Here is a 17,556-nt window from a genome sequence, read left to right as displayed (position 1 = left end):
CGCTCGGAGTCCCCGCGCGCCGTCCTCAGCCTCGGGGAGCCCCGCTGCGGGCGGCCACGCCGAGGACGCGGGCGAAGCGACGGCGACGGGGCATTCCTGAAGTGTGTGCCCCCCGGGTGGATGGATGTATCGTGCACCTTTCTCCTTTTGAGAGCCGGACTTCACGCCTGTCTGCGTGTCGTCGCTGCGGAGGGGGAGCACAGCCCCGCGAGGTGAAGATGACGCCCAGCCGCACTGAGTTGGAATCAGTCGTGCTTGTGATGCATTTATTTCTGGAGACGGGCGCTCGCTGCTGGACTTGCTTCTGCTGGCGGTGGATTTGATTCCTCCCTAACAGTCTGGATGAGGCCTGTAGGCGACGCTGTGCGAGCGAGGAGCGGCTGCGGCGGAGCCGAGTTCGGCGCCCGCGTCCGGGTGTGGGTGGAGCCGTGAGCTGCGCTCCCTCTGGGCGTTGGAGTCGAGGCGCCGGACCAGGCTGGAGTACAAACTGAGATACGTACTGTATCAAGCCCTGTAGTCGCTCCCTGTAAAACGAGGGAGTGGTTGCAGTGGTTCCCGGTTCTCTAAGGTTTATTTGTGTAAATGAGAAGGGGGCTTCCTACAGGTAAAAGGTGCAGTAAGTAAGCAGGTTATATTCAGACAGGCCGAAGTTTGTGTTCTTTTAGTCAGCCTTAATTGTACTGTGCATATGCGTGTACCAGTGTGCTAAAACTATGGGAAAACTTGCCTACATGTTATTCCCTTGCCCCAGAAATCACCGAAGGGGCGAAGACCTTGTCACTCCTTTGCTGAGGACCCTGCCTTGGGTTCCTATCGCGACCCGAGTGGGTAAAAGCCAGAGCCGTGACGTTGCCCAGAGGGGCCGGGGTGAGGGGGTGAGGGGGTGAGGGGTCAGGGCTCTGCCGGGCTCCTTCCCCAAGTATTGGTAGGGCTCTCGCCCTCATCTTTCTGGAGTTTTGCTCAAATGTGAGGTCGGTGTTTCTTTGCATGGCTACCATTTAAACTGCAAATTCCCTGGTTTATCCCTTGGATATTCCACCTTTCTTATCCTTTTCTCCTTCCCCAGTAGAATGTAAACTCCAGGAGGACAAAGGTTGGGTTTTTTTCTGCTGGTGTTCTGTCCAGCGGCTAGGCTAGAACAATACCATAAGGTAGGTGTGGTGACACCCTCACCTCTGTTTCTGAAGTCTTTTTAATATGTGCTTAAGTATGCCTAACATATTTATATGCTATAGACAGCTTTATGAAAGGTGGTGAAAACTGGAAAAATGCAACTTTGTTGATCTGGAAAAAAGATCATTTGTAGACATTTGAAAGCTCACGAACTGGTGATATTTTTTGCTTTTAGGTTTCTAAAAAAGAGCAAGCTGGAGTGCAGTAGTTTAGTGGATCATATGATCGTATCCATAGTAGAATGAATCATTTTGCTTTCTTCATCCAGTCCTCTTCCCAAATACACGTTTGCGTGTTATTTTCAGTGAACTGGAGTCCGAGAATTTGGTTGGCTTTGCCCAAATCGAACACCTCTGGGAAAATTCGTTCACCCTATTGTGCACAAACTGTGTAGTGTAGTAGGCACAGGGATTCAAATGTGTTTGTGTCTAGAGCGAGGAGGCCTTACATATAGGGCTGCATAAGGCTACTCTGATTACTCAGTTATGCTGTCAGGCAAAGCAAAAGCTAGATTTATTTTTACAGTTTTCTTCTGAAGAAAAGGTTCAGTGAAAGCTGAGATCAAGCTTAGTGTAGCTCTTTTAATTCACCGTTTGGTTTGCTGTTTCTTTACATTTATCTCCCTTATGACAACACGTGGTGTACCAATAATTTAAAAATATTTTTAAAAACTATAAAACGAAGGAAAGAAGTATTTCCTGGTGGCTGGCAAAGTATTCTTTTAAATTAAATAAGTAAATACACCAGTACATTACAAGCTATACACTTACCCTTTGGCATGTTATGCTATTTCACATTTTCATATTTCATTTACTGAATTTTTGCACAAAAAAGTCTTGATATTTTAAAACCACTAATAACAATTAAACATTGTTTAGTAAATCAGTATTCTATTTATTACAGGTTTACTCATTAATCTTAAGAACAGATTAAGTAACACAGATCTCTCAGAATATATTGTTGTCTTTCAAAATAATAACATTTCAGTTTGCTTATGAAAGGATAATTATCTTCCTGTATACTTAAATGTTACTGGTGAACTAGTAATTTTGTATGTCTAAGGAACTGTAGCTGGTAGACTATGGTGGAGAAAGTCCTGGCATTACTGCAGAAGTTCATTTTTAATTTAAAATTTAAATATTTAGTTTCTTCCCTCACTTAAATACATATTGAGAACTTACTAGGTGCTAATTAGTTTAATGTTAGGCATTTCATATAAAATAATGAAAACAGACAAGGTAACTTTTTATAAGGGCTTTAATTTGAATATGGTTCATACCAGTTTTTCCCTCCAGTATACACTGTTCCAATGCATATCAGTATTTCCCCATTAAATCAATATTTTCCTTGCCTAAATTTTAAATTTAGGCAAAATGTAGGCCAAATTGAGATCTTACATAGAATCAATTAATAGTCACGTTTTCTTGATTTTGTCTTTTTCTCTTTTTTGCTTGTTGTCACTAACACTATCAATTTGTTTCACTCTTACACTTTTAAAACTCTTATGTCCAAAATCAGTTGACTTTTAGTAGCCTTATATTTCATTGTTATATCCTTGTCAATTTTTGTTTGGAAGGTAGCCCAATAAATCTTTAATAAGACCTAAGATTGCCTCCTTGCTTTAAGGAATGAGTTGCAGGATTCAGTTTTATTTGCTGAGTGTATTTTTGGATATTCTCATATGTAGTTTTGGACCGTAAACTGCAGGTTTAATATAAATTTTAAATGGATTTTAAATATTAACTACCTGTACTAAATACCATTGCAAAAATTAGTACAAACTGACACATTATGAATTCTTTATTGAAGAGTATTTATCTTAAAGATAAATGCAATTTACCATACAGTGATGGGAATTTAAAAAAAAACTTAGAAAATCATCCCACTATACTTGTTACTCATCCTTGTTAGTGATAAAATTATCTTTAATAGGAAGCAAGTTTTAAAGGATAGAAAAAAACAAGTAAAAGATATTGCATGAAAAAAGATATTGTATGAATGTTTTATAAGTTTTAGACTATCAAAATTATTTAATGTTTAGGATAATTAGGTTACCTTTAAGATTAAAACATTGATGAGTTAGTGATGCTGATTTTGAGATCGGAATTGTACAGTTATCAGATGATTTAACAGTCTGTAAGTATGTTCCTGTTTCAAGTTTTTTAAAGTAAGTAATCAAATTTGCAATAGTGGTTATGAGGCTTACTCAACATGTTTGGTCCATTTTTATTTAGAGTCTAGAAATTATTTTTTTTTCCTTCTGTGACGGTCTTTATTCATTTTGGCCTATTCTGGTCTTCAAGTATAAGCTTTAATGCCGGGTATGGTACCATACACCTGTAAACCCAGCACTCAGAAGGCTGAGGTGAGAGAATCATCCTCAGTTTGAGTCTGGCTACATAAGTGAGTTCAAGCCCAGCCTATATTACATAGTGAGACTCTGTCTCAAACAAACAGAATAAGCTTTATCCTTTTATTAATCCTTCTGACCTATAATTAAGACTTTTCTCTACATTTATAGATTTTAACAATGCTATTCATTTATAACCCAGTGACTTAACTATATTTGTTTGTTTTAGCATGCCTCATGTTTCTAAGTCAGAGTAACCAGCTACATGTTATACAAGTTTCAGTGAGCAAGGCATAGGGTAGGACCCTCAATGAAACGCATTTCTGAAATATGATTTCAATATAAAGTTATTTAAGGCCATAAATCTTCATGATAGCCTAATCTTCATGGAACCTACACATATGCTGGATCTGAACCAGAAAGTTAAACTGTACATGTATTTTAATACTGAATTGTTCTAGACAAACATCAGTTCGAAAATAGTTTTAATACAAAATTTATTAAAAACTTAAAAGATCTACAGTTGGTATGAAGGAAGCTTATGATGCTCATTTTAACTGATCTTTCACATCAACTTGTCAAAGCATCTGCTGTAGATCAGTATTGTTACGTATCATACATCATGAAATTAATTTAGTGGGTTTTCTAGCATTTTGTATTTAAAATACAGAAAATAAAAAATCTGAGTACATCACATATGGTAAAGATACAATTTCAAATAAACATTTTGTTTATGTGTGTGCTATGTGTGCTGAGTTACCTTAAAATATATTTCTTACTGTGAATTATAGGCAAAAAAGTGTTGTTGTTTTTTAATCTACAGCGCAAGTGTTTCTTTACCTCCATCTTAGAAAATGGAAAAAGGAGGTTAGAAATTTCTGATTGCCTATATAATAGTGGATTTTAGAGGAGGCACCAGGGTATTTTAGATTTGATACTGGTTTCAAAAAGGTAATCTAGGACAGAATGTATGTTGGTAAAATGTCAAAGATGATTAAAGTTAGGAGAAATTACTTTCCTAGTAGATTTAAATTTGTTATATTTAGATTATGATTATTGTTGATCTGTTGGAGCATATTTTCTAATATTTCAGATACAGCAAAATAATAAATGTGAAGCAACAGTTTGTTTCTCCTCTCGGCTTCCCTTCAATTTTAAGACAAGTGTTTATTAATTAGTTGTAGGAGAGCAAAGCAAATGGCCATCTTTTACAGAGTAATTTATAAGAACAAGTTACTCCTTAAAAATATAACTTCTCCCACAAAAAAACTCATAAACTTTCAGTGAAGTTTTTTGCTGTAGCCAAAGTATATAATTTAAGTGTTAACTCTCACTTGCCATTTCATTTATTCTATATATTTAAATAAATGTACTTAAAATTGTATACAGGACTTGAAAAGAAAAACGACAGACTTGTGTACAAAATTAAAAGGGAAGACATATTGTATGAATAGAATTTTAAAAACCTAAAAATAAAGGATTATATGATTCTGAAATGTTTTAATAAAATTTAAAGATTTCTTACTGTTTCACTTTATTTGCTATGTGTAGATTTTAGTACTGTACTGTTATGAAGTCTATTTAAGGGAGCATTAATAAATACTTTGTTTTTCAGAAATGTTAGCCAGGACCTTTCAATGATAGATACGTAAGTTCTGGCTTTGTTAAAACATTAGCTATGTACAAAATTTACTAGAGAATAACATAAACATCTCTTTGAATTTTGAAGCCAAAGCTATTCATCCTGAAATTTTCAGTATAGCACTACATACCCTTACATGAGAATTATACTACTACCAGTAGGGGGAGATAAGTCAGCCTTACAAGGTAGGCATCTAAAGGAAGAACACATGACTTCCTGTTTTGAATTTAACTGTTGTTGCAGCTGTTTCTGAGTTTACTAAAAAGCAGTCAAAAAGAAGGGCTACCAATGTATTAAATGTGGATAAGGTGACAGTTTTAACTGACAAAATTGTCTCTTACAAACCAAATTGAAAATAGTATACTTCTGTTCAAATTAAGGACAGCACAAGGAAGGGTATTTGGCATCAAAGATAATTATTTTAAAACCATTTGTTAAAAGCTAAGCAAGTATAATGTGCAAACGTGAAGATGCTGATTTTCTACAATGGTTGGTGAAATGTGAATTAGAACAAAGAAGAACTTATCAACCATTAACCAAAGGAAATTTAAATAGAAATTTAAAAGTGGAAATGTCTCAGTATTATAACGTAAGATGGGAAGAAGGAAAAAAAAAAGCCATGATGAATTGCTACCCAGATGTAGCAGTGAGCATTTCTTAGTAACTCCATATTTACTTAAAGCTGAAATTGGATTCTAAATAGGCACATTTTAAAATTACAAAGTGGTACAAATAAATAGATTGAATATATTGTTTGTGCTTAATCTAAGAAATGGTTAAATTTTAGAAAATTATTACAGTGAATAATTAATGTAATGAAGTGATTTTTTTTTTCACCATACAACAATAGTTTCCACTATCCCTTACAGATAAAATGTACAGTTTTGTGACAGTTGTTTGGAGGAACTAGCTTAATGATATTCAGCTCATTAAATAGTTTTTAGGAATCTCAAAATGCCTAATACATTGGGTGCACACTGAGTAGACAGGTATGATCTACTTAACTGTTGTTGAAGTAGAACTATAAGAGCTGAGTGTTAGCTAACTACATCAAAATAAAAACCTGAAAGATACATTTTAAAATTATAATACACTAAATTGTAGTAGCCTCAGCATTTGCTCATTTTATGGAAACACTTCAAAACAGGAGAATGAATTTAGACAAGTTTTAGCCATATGTACATTTATTCATGTGTTTATTCATTTAAAAAAATATATTTCTTGAGCACTTGTACTTCCATAGGACATGAAGTACATCTTTATATTTTTTTTTTTCCGGTACTGGGAATCGAACTCACGACCTCCCGCTTGCCAGGCAGGCGCTATGCCACTGAGCTAAATCCCCAGCCCCACATCTTCATTTTTTACTAGAGAAAATTCTTAAATCTTGTTGAAATTCTTAGTTTCATTAATAGCAGTCATAAAAATTCAATACGCAACCACTGACTCCAAGAAAAATGTAACTGAGAAGCAAATCATTTAGTAGTGAGTCCTAGAAGGCAGACTACAGGCCTCCTGTAGGTCAGTTCTTTTTGTAACTATTACAATGTACTGATATTATTTAATATATTTGCATTTGGTGTAAGTTTTAATCATAGCAATGACATTCAGGACAAAATTCATCACGTATCACTCCTAAGAGGAATTTTAATGCTAAAAAAAGAAAAGAACAAATATTCCTCTGTGCTTTCTTTTTACATACAAGTTGTGATGAATATAATATAGGCTATTAAAATTGTATGAACTGTGATCTTTTAAAATTATATTTTAAATTTTGTTAATGTCTCCTTCCATGGAAAAGTAGCTATAATGAGCCTATAAAATTTATATTAATAAAGTGGCAGTGGCTTTATCATGAACCATTCCTTATTGATAAATATAATTCCTTATTGATGAGTTAATGCACATAAAAGTTCAACCAAAACTAATAATTATATCACTGAAATCAGCACTTCAAAGTCTGTGTAGAATAAATATTCCTAGTTTTATCTAGTTTTTGCTTAATAATTTAAGACTGGCTATAACATTTGTCACCAAAGGAAGGAAAAAAAAATAGCTCATACCTTGTCTTATTTTAGAGAATAAGGCAGGCAACATTAGGAAAAGAAAGTGACTTCCAGGAACAAAATCAAGGGGCTAGAGTTTCTTTAACCCTAAATTAAATACAGAAATTTATACACACTCATGAATGTTATTTTAAACATTGCTCCTTATATACTTAAAATATTTTTTCTCTTTGAAAACAACCTCAAAACCCAAATTTCTTTTGTAGTCATGTTTCTAATTTAGCAACTGTCTTCCTGTGTTGGAGTGAGTACTCTTCCAAAATCACTACTCTGAAGCCAGGCGTGGTGCACACGTGTAATCCCAGCACTCAGGAGGCCTGGGAAGGAGGATTGACCTAAGTTTGAGGCCACTGTGGCCTAAATAGTGAGTTCTAGGCCATTCTGAACCACATAGTGAGACCCTGTCTCCAGAAAGCAAAACCAAAACCCCTAAAGATGAAAGTCCATTCTGATGTAGCTTTCTATTACCTTCTTTAAAATTCCAAAGTCAACATTCATTAGCTTTCTCCAATACATTCAGATGATTCCTCATGATAATATCTAGAGGATTTAACTTTTCCTTATATTGAGACAAACTGTAACTTTTGCTTGAGGTAAGAAGAAATAGTTTGCACTATGAATTTGGAAGAGCTATAGTAGTACTTAACAATATACATGCAGAAGTATTTTCAGTTTAAAACCTATTGTATTATCTTACCTGTAAAAATTTATGAATGTCCACTCGGTTAGGAGTTAAGAATTGATGATGACATGTTTAATCTTATGTGTATAATCTTTTGAATTTCAATCCTGCAGTACTGCTGTAACAATGTACTTGTGAAAACAGGCTCTAAGTTTAAGGGATGCTGACTAGAAAACTAGTATGAAAACCATTTTGACCATAGTACATTTATTCAATACAGAAAAGAGTTATGTATGCTTCTCAAGAGGAAAGTCTCTAATTCTCTGTATTTTTAGGTATATGCTGTATTAATAGTAAGTGTATCAGAAGAATATGTGCACCTTAGAGAACTTTTAAATTCGTATATGCAAACTTGCCAGATAAATTGTTCCTTAAGAATATATAACATTGTTATTACTGTAAACTAATGAAGATTCAACAAGTATGTGCCCAGCACCTATATACTGGAAACATGAATGTAAAATTAATAACCTGGTCCTTTTCCTCATAAGTCATAATCCAGAAGCCTAAGTGAAATATATTTAAAACAGTGGGATAGGTAAAGGATAGTAAATAATATTGAAAGAGATATAAGAGCATCAAAGATACATAGAAGTTTTGGCAAAAACTTCACAAGAGAGATAAATTTTGAATGTTAGTGAAGAAGAATTTTCCAAGCAGATAACAGGGAGTTAGGAAAGAAATTAGCCATTCTAAAGATGGGGAAAAATATATAAAAAGGTACATTAGAAAGTTTTTTAAAATTTTATAATCTGGAAATAGTTTGGATAGAGTGGAAATTAGGCTAGGATCTGTTTCTCCAGTCTAAAAAAAATTTGTATTTTACCCCACATACATATATGTGAAACATTTGTATTTTAGACTAACTCCAAGTTAAATTTTAAAAAGTCACCTATTACATTAACGAGAAAAGATTATATGTAATGAAAGTGTGGTGTGGCTGGAAATTTCATACAGTTTAGAAATACATATTTAATTGCTAAAAATGTTCATACTTTTTCTGCTTTTTTCCCCCTTCATATTGAGCTATATCCCTGCCCCTCCTCTTTGAGACAGTCACACTGAGCTACATCCCTAGTCCCTTTTTTAATTTTTATTTTGAGACAGGGTCTTGCTCAGTGGCTAAATTGCCCAGACTGGACTCAAACTTGCCATCCTCTTGCCTCAGCCTCCCAGAGTGCTGAGATTACATAGGATACACCTGGCTTGTTCATACTTTACAACATAGTACTTTCTCATCTAAACTCTTGATGTGGCTCTATTGCTTTTGTAATTTCAATTAAAACAGGGAGGAACTTGGTCAACTAAATGAACAATAGAATGTAAAAAGGTAGAGAAAGGTGAATCAACGAGAAAACTAATGTAATTGAGTAAGATAGGAGGGCTGGGCTATGGAAGCGGGGATGAAGGGTTAGGATTAGACTTGAAAGACAAAGTAGAATGAAAGACTTGAACCAATGAATATGTAAGGTAAGAGAAAGCATGGGAAATTAAATATTACTGACAACTTGGGCCTAGTTCTCTAGATGGACACTGGTGCCCTAGGAGAAACTGTATAGCCCTAGAGCACAGAGTAGTAGAATAGATTGAGTTCTGGATAAGGTAAATTGAGATTCCCACTAAGAGATACCAGTTTAGGTAGTAGGGAAGATGTCTGGATATTCGGGAAGCAGCCAAAGATGACAGAAATCTTTATATGGGTGGTCAATAAAGCTACAGAGTTGAATACAGGAAAACTCCAGGTGTGGTGGATAGGCCTGTAATCCCAGCACTCAGGAGGCTGAGGCAGGAGAAATATCACAAGTCTAAGGCCAGCTGGGCTACGTAATGAGTTCATGACTAGCCTGACCCACATAGCAAGGCCCTGTCTCAAAAAACAAAAAAAGGACAGAGCCAAAGAATTGTATGGAATGGTAAGCCACCAAACTTTGACATGGTTTAAGAAACTATCGCTTTCACCCTAAAATGTTTGAAAAATAAGTTTTAAAAATAAGACACATTTAGTCAAAATCAATTGATGTTGGGCTCTAAAATCAATATCCTATAAGATCATATCTAATCCTGGGGATTATTCATTTACTATGTCTTGCATTTTACTTGAAAATGGGAGTCTAGGAAGACAAAAGTTGATATCCTAAGAGAATAAGAGAAACGTTTAATAACATTTGATCTTTTAGTGACAAATTCTTCTTAGTATTAAATAATAGTACAAAATTTAGTTATAGCTTCCAAACTTTTCTAGTAGTTTTCATCTGTTTTATCTGCAAGGTGCCACTCCAATCCAACCTACACACCCACCTCACTGTTCCTGCTGCTTCACTTTTATCACTCCTTAATCCCTATTTCTGTTACTACAGGTGCTCTCAGAATACCTATCCAGTCACCGCTGTCCCCACATATTTTGGTTTCTTGGGGGGGATAAAGAGAAGAACAAAGGATTAAGATGCAATATGTGCATGTACCAACTCCCTGATGAATGAATGTGATGAATGTATTCTTTATTGAAAACATGCTGATAAAAAATACATTTAAAAAAAGTAAATCAAGGGCAATTTCATGGTTTTGGTTTTTCCAGTTACCTAATGGTAAGAAGAAATTAATACAACCGGATGGAGGTGAAGATTTCATATTTCAGAGGTTTCCATATTTTTCAGCCATGAACCACAACAATAAAATATCTGTATGTCTGTGGGCCACGTATATTTTAAGTCATAACAAACATGGAGTTGTTGTCTATTCATTATTCAAAAGTATTTAGTTTTATTTACAAAGCAGTGTCCAAATAGCTTCGTCAGCTTTATTGATATAAAGGTGCAGAATTATGGGACAAGTACCTCATCTTCAGTTAATCTGAAAGCCATTGAGAAGATGGGCATAAACAGATCAAACATTGCTTAAGAACCATGGACTGCTGTTCAACAGGTGTTAAGACAACTAGCCACATGCAAAAAACTAGGACCCTTATCTCATGCCATTTATAAGAATTAAAATGGATTAATGACCTCCATATAAAAGCAAATCCTATAAAACTCAGAAGAAAACATGAAGGTAAATTTTTATGGCCTTAGATTTATCAAAGGATTCTTAGCTGTTAAAACAAAAGCAGAGCCACTAAAACCAAACGAAAGACATGAACAAATTGAAACCTTACATACGACTTACAGGAATATAAAATGGTATAGCCACTTTTGAAAACAGTTCAGAAGTTCCTCAAATGATTAAACATTTAGTTACCATATGACCCAGCAATTCTGCTCCTAGATAGATAAACAAGAGAAATGAAAACATGTCCATACAGAAATCTGTGCAAAATGTTTATTGCAGCATTATTCAGAACTGCCAAAAGCTGGCAACAACCCAGATGTCTATCAACCAAGAAGGACATAAACAAAAAGTGGTGTGTCCATACTATGTTATACTGTTTGGCCATTAAAAAAAATTGTGAAGTGCTGATAATGAGCTGCAACAGGAATGACTCCTGAAATAATTATATCAAGTAGAAGAAGCCAGTCACAAGAGATTATATACTCTACAGTTCCATTCATATTAATTAGCAGAAGCCTGTGTGAATAGAAAATGGAGTTCTATGTAGACACAAAGTAGATTAATGTAAGTTGTTTAAATCTGAAGATAGGAAGATGGGTGCGTAAGGTTACAGAGATTCTTTTTCAGGTGATAAAAATGTTCTAAAATTGACTGTAGTGACTGTTACGTGTATCTGTGAGAGTACCAAAAACCAATAAACTTCACTTTAAATGAGTGAAATGAGCTGGCTATTGTGCATATACCTGTAATGTAGGTACTCTTGGAGGATGAGGCACAAGGATTGTAAGTTCAAACCCAGCCTGTGCAGTTGATCAATGTAGGGAGACCCTGTCTCAAAATAAGAAATAAAAGTTGCAGATTCAGTTCGGTGCAAAGGGCCTGGGTTCAATCCCCAGTACTGGGACAGGGTGAGGTAAACTGTATATGGTATGTGGATTCTACCTTAATAAAACTGTTAAACTGAAATAAAACAAAACAAAAACAGGAATTGTATATAGACATAGTCCATTTCAATTCCTGATCCAGATTGACATTACTGGAAGTGGCTCTGAGATTTGATTTCCATAGACAAGGCTGATGCTTAGAAAATTCAAAGATGTCACTCTAAAGTCAGCTGCAGAAACTTAAAGTAGAATCCATGCTAATGAAAATTTGTGAATTTCTTTGAAATTCTGATTTCATTTCTATCAAACAGCTCAGCAGTTCTTTAAATTCTATGATTCCATTTAGCACAGGGCAGGTCTAGACTGGGACATGAATGCACATGCCAGCTAACACCTATCCATTCCCCTTGTTCTGATTTATACATAGTATTAACAACTCTAGTTCTTTCACAAATGCATGAGTTGTTTTTTTTTTTTTTTTTTTTCTCTGCAGGCTCAAGTTCAGTGTATGCAGATATCTTGCTTGCGGTATCAAACAGAAAATATAGTCACGTTAGTTATTTGGGTTCAAACAAAGTTGGATCCTTTAATTGCCAAAGTTTTAGATATTAAGTAACGCAACCGTAGTAGTTTTCGACAGGTTACACAATATAGCCATTTTACTTCAATACAATAAACTAAATCCAAATCATTTAGAATAGCACAGAAATAATATTAACAACAAAATACCTGAAATTATGTTTGACCAATGTTCCATGCCTAGATCTGGTTATTTGAGTAACCACTTTGAAGATAACAATATGTAATGCAACAACCATTGTTTATTTCCTATCACCTTGTCTTGAAATTCTGTATTGTTTTTATGTTGTTTTGTTTATTGTTTTGGTTTTATTTTGTTTTTGTTCTTTTCTCTTTAAAAGAAAAAATATATGAAATCTACATAAAGAAAAGTATGATACATTATACTAAGAACTATAAAAAGGGCAAGAAGAGAACTGTACTCAATTTATGGGCTTTTTCTTGGAAATTAAAAATCATTCTAAGGGGGCTGGGGATTTAGCTCAGTGGCAAAAGCGCCTGCCTGGCAAGCGCAAGGTCGTGAGTTCGGTTCCCGGTACCAGAGAAAAACCAAAAAAAAAAAAACAACAACAAAAATCATTCTAAAATTTATATTGAATAATAGGTAAAAACAGACAAAAATGTTTTTATGAATGAAGGGGATTTGTCTCTTTAAATATTAAAACACACTGTAAAACTAAAATAATTGCAACATAATTGTCACCAGAATTTACAGACAATTATAAGAAACTGGTATGTCATAAGCCAAAGAAGTGGAATAGACTATTTAACACATGATGTTAAGAAAAGGCTTTTTATAAATCCAGCTTTGTTTAGTGAGAAACCTCCAGGTCTTCCTTGATATCTCTCTCCCTTATTTCCCTCGTGCCCCACCTAGTCAAGCAATCATTAAATCCCTGTTTGTATATGGTACTGGGGATTAAATCCAAATTTAATGGGAGAGGGGGTCTTGGGGATTAAAGCTATATTCCTAGTCCTTCATTTTGTCTTCTAAATATCTGTTGAATCTGTCCACTTCTCTTTGTCTCCATGTCTTAACACTTAAATGTCTTCCAACTGGATTTTTAAAATCATAGTTTAAAAAGATATTAACTTATAGAGGAATAAGCACATAATCTTATATTTAAAAATCAGAAAAAATACATCATAATATCAATTCTGTTACTTTAAAAACTGGCTACAGAGAACTACACACTAACATGGAATCTCTGAAAGGTAGGCTTAACATTAATCAATTTTTCTCTCACACTTTCTTTTTGGACACTAACTTTTTATCATTAGCCAAGAACAACCAACCAAAATATACATACTTTATAGTTATTAGGAATCATTCTGAAATGTTGGTGAATCCAAACACACCATTTCAGCAAACTTTAATAAAATGGAAAATTTCCATATTGTATTTAGAATTTAAAAGTGATTAAAATTATCCAGTTCATTTTATTAGAATAATAGAATCTAATGACTAAAATATAGCCAAAAGATTCTTAAAATAGAACACAAAGAAAATTCTCAGTTAAATACTAAACATTGAAATCCAATAGTAAATAATCTACCATAACTATGTTCATAACAGCACTGCAAAGATGTAAACCCATTAATATAAAACATACCATATCAGTCAGTTAAGTCAGAGAACACATAGAATGTTTTCAACAAATACACACAAGGTGTTCAACACCTATCTCATGTAAAATCTCCTGGAAAGAGAACAGAAAGTTATTTGGTAAAAGGGACTACAGAAACTGGGTATTTGGAAAAAATCTTGTTAGTGTTTCATCACCTACCAAAATCTCATATATTATAAAGAATTATAGTTAAAAATTAATCACCTCAAATCTAAAAGAAACCATGAAAAATGTATACAACATTTTTGAATTAATAAGAATTTTTGAACATAAAAATGTAGAAAATTTAAAGGAGAAAAAATATAAATTAACTTACAATATTCAGAATTTCAGACTAACTTTTCTTGGATTATTAATCAAATATAATCTAAATTCTAAATAAAAATTTTGTTCTAGTGATATGACCAAGTGATCTTTGTACTTATAAGTAACAAATCATACACTTTCTTCATTTGTGCTTTGGTAGTTCATGTAGAACTTCACACACACACACACACACACACACACACACACACACACATCATGTACTGCATAAAGTCATTTCAATCAATGATGGATACACACAGATGGTCCCATAAGATTATAATGAAGCCAAAAAATTCCTATTTCATAGGAACTGCATTTTACAGTGCCTTTTGTATGTTTACATATGAAAACATCTCTGTTACAGTTGTCCACAGTAGTCATTACAGTAATATGCTGCACAGGTTTGCAAGATCGCAATAAGCTATATATATCATAGAGTCTAGATGTGTAATAGCCTGTGAACATGTAGGTTACCTAAGTATATTCTAGATGTTTAGACAATGATGTTTAGACAATGATGTTTAGATGTTTAGACAATGACAAAATTGTCTAATGAAGCAATTTTCATGTACTCCTGTCCTTAAGTGATGAGTGACTGTTAATATATTAATATATTTCACTCTTTTGAAAAAAATCTGTTCCTCTGTTCTTGTGGTTTCAGAAACAACACAATGCTTAGGTAGGCATTCTATAAACATTTGTTGAATTAATGATGACCCCTCTCCCAGTGTTCACATTTCAATTAAAAATTAGGAGTTTCTGATATTTTTTTTCTTCCATATAACTATCAGACAAGAAATAACCTATAACTTGGAATCATACTAAGGATAAAACTCATGGATTGTAATTTGAGGTAGGATTTGCCAACATTACACATTGTAGCAAATCATTTCTTTGTGGACACGGTGACAGTATGATTACTTTCTTGTTGCTGGGACAAAAACCCAATAGGTCCAAGTTAAAGGAAGAAAGGTTTATATTTTAGCTCACAGGTTGTAGAGATTTCAGTCTATATTTAGCTGGCTCCAAGGCAGGGAGGCATGGCAGAGGGGCATGGCAGAGGAGAAACAGTCCATGGCAGGACAGGCAGGAGGCAGCAAGCAGTGGGTCTGCCTTCCTTCTTTTCCCCTTATATTCCATCCAGGCTATAAGCCTACTGATTGCTATCACCCACATCCAGGGTAGGAGTTCCCATTATCCACACCCAGAACTATGCTAAACCAACCAGTGGACTAATTTAGTGATCACACATCTTTGCTCCATATTCACATACCCTTAACCTACATTCATGCACCCTAGATCCAGTGACCCCTGAAAAGCCCCACCTATGAGCCCATGTGGCTTTGGGGGGACATCTAGGTATAAACAATAACAATGATATTGTTTCTACCAAATTATTTTAGCATAAATGAACTAAAGCAAGTCACTATACTGCCTATTGCTAAATTATTTCATAGAACATTCATTAGTCTTGCAAAATGATCTCAAAATAAAGAGTTCTTTGGCCATATTTCTCTCTTAAAGATTTGTATATATCAACACATTAAAAGCTCTGAAAAGTGCTTGCTTCAGCAGCACATATGCTAAAAGTTCTGAAAAGTTCCTCAACAAAGAAATCTGTTAAATTTGTTTAACTCATTTTCATTTTTGATCATGAAATAAATGCTTCTGGTGCATAATCTTTATTAATGTCCTACTGTAGAAAGACCGTATTTCCTAATTCTAAGGTGAACTGATTCAAACATTTTAGACATGGAGTATACATACATTGTTCAAAATTTGTTTTCTAACTAAACCAAATTAAACACACATGATTAAAACAGGCCCACATTCTCTTTACATATTCTTTGACCTTATATTGTTTGAGTTTTTATTATATAAATAAGTCCATGTTTGTAAGTCAACACATTTAGTATTATCTTTTCAATAGTTTTAACAATTTAAACCTTTAATATTTAAAAATACTTGTGAAATATGTTTATTCAGGTAAAATCAGTAAGATTTTTTAAAAATATGAAGTACCAGGATTTATATAGAAGAAGACATAGGATATTATAAGAATAGTTCAAATTTTGGCCCAGAGGCAAATTTTACATCCTGGAATGTTATTTTTATGTTTGGACTTTGCTGTTATTAATTTGAAATTTTATTTGGTGATATATGTTATGTATATGTATAATTTCATCAATCATGACTTTGAAAATTGAGATTTAAATAAGAAATTGATAGGACTTGGGATGATAATCAGGAATGTTAACACTTAGAAACTTACTTGTGCTGTGAGGAATTGGCATTGTAATGTGAAAGAAGTTACCTCTGTGTAATGGTACTTTATTTCTATTTTCTTCTTTTGTCTCTCTTCATTTTCTAACATTTCTATAATAAATATAAATTAAATCAATAATAAAAAAATCACACATTTTCATTTTTAAAATCTTTCGTAGAGAAAGATAATGGAAAAGTTGCAAACATTTGAGACAAAAAGAGTTAGGGTAGCTGTCGGCCAAATTGTGATAAAGGCAGTTTATCTCCAGCACTCTCCCTTTCTCCAGCTTATTCTTTTTACCTCTAGTTAATCTGTGCCCTCATACTTAACTAACTAATGACCCCCATTTCCTCTTATCACCACTAGAATAAAATATTCACTGTCCTTTTCCCAGCCTGGCACTCCCTCTTCTCCTACCTTGTGACTCACAAATGAACTTTGAACAATTATAAGTGGAATTCACATTCTTTTCAGTTAGTTTATTATAGTGATATGAGGCTAACAGACTGAAGTGAAACATTGGTTGGCATGAGTACACACACACACACACACACACACACACACACACAATCAATGAGCCATAGAACATCTGTTTAACAATATCATTGATGTTTGATGAAGGTTTCACCACTTCCCCAGTGAAAATAGGAATAACAGCCAATAACACTCTAATTATTTGTACTGTTTATAGATACACATATTAGCTATTTTCCTGATAGAGTTTCTGTAGTTCAATCTTTTTCCAATTAAATTAATATTTTATGACAAAGCCTGAGGTTTAAAAAGCCCCTTTTGGCAATATTAAAGACAAAGTCTAAAGATTTGTAGTACCTAAGAATGGCACCTTTTACAGATTTTAGTATGTTGCCTACTCCTAAACCAGTTGCCTGCTCCTACATACTTCTGAATTAGATGCTTTACCTTTAGTAGTGATT

General features: G+C 34.1%; 1 protein-coding gene across 1 annotated transcript; it reads right to left on the bottom strand.

Moving 5' to 3' along the window:
* Nucleotides 1–989, bottom strand: LOC106148663 (translation initiation factor IF-2-like; the record flags this gene model as incomplete). The annotated part of the gene is given in 2 exon segments (XM_013514934.1): nt 1–330; nt 759–989. Coding segments are annotated over 2 exon segments (561 nt in total), but the record flags the coding sequence as incomplete, so codon positions are not given.
* Between the last annotated feature and the right edge of the window lie 16,567 nt (nt 990–17,556).

Source organism: Chinchilla lanigera, unplaced genomic scaffold, assembly GCF_000276665.1.
Source record: "Chinchilla lanigera isolate Chin_1 unplaced genomic scaffold, ChiLan1.0 scaffold00025, whole genome shotgun sequence".
NCBI classification, from domain to species: Eukaryota; Metazoa; Chordata; class Mammalia; order Rodentia; family Chinchillidae; genus Chinchilla; species Chinchilla lanigera.
The sequence above is the reverse complement of the archived record's forward strand: the minus strand, read 5'-3'. Positions and strand labels throughout refer to the sequence as shown.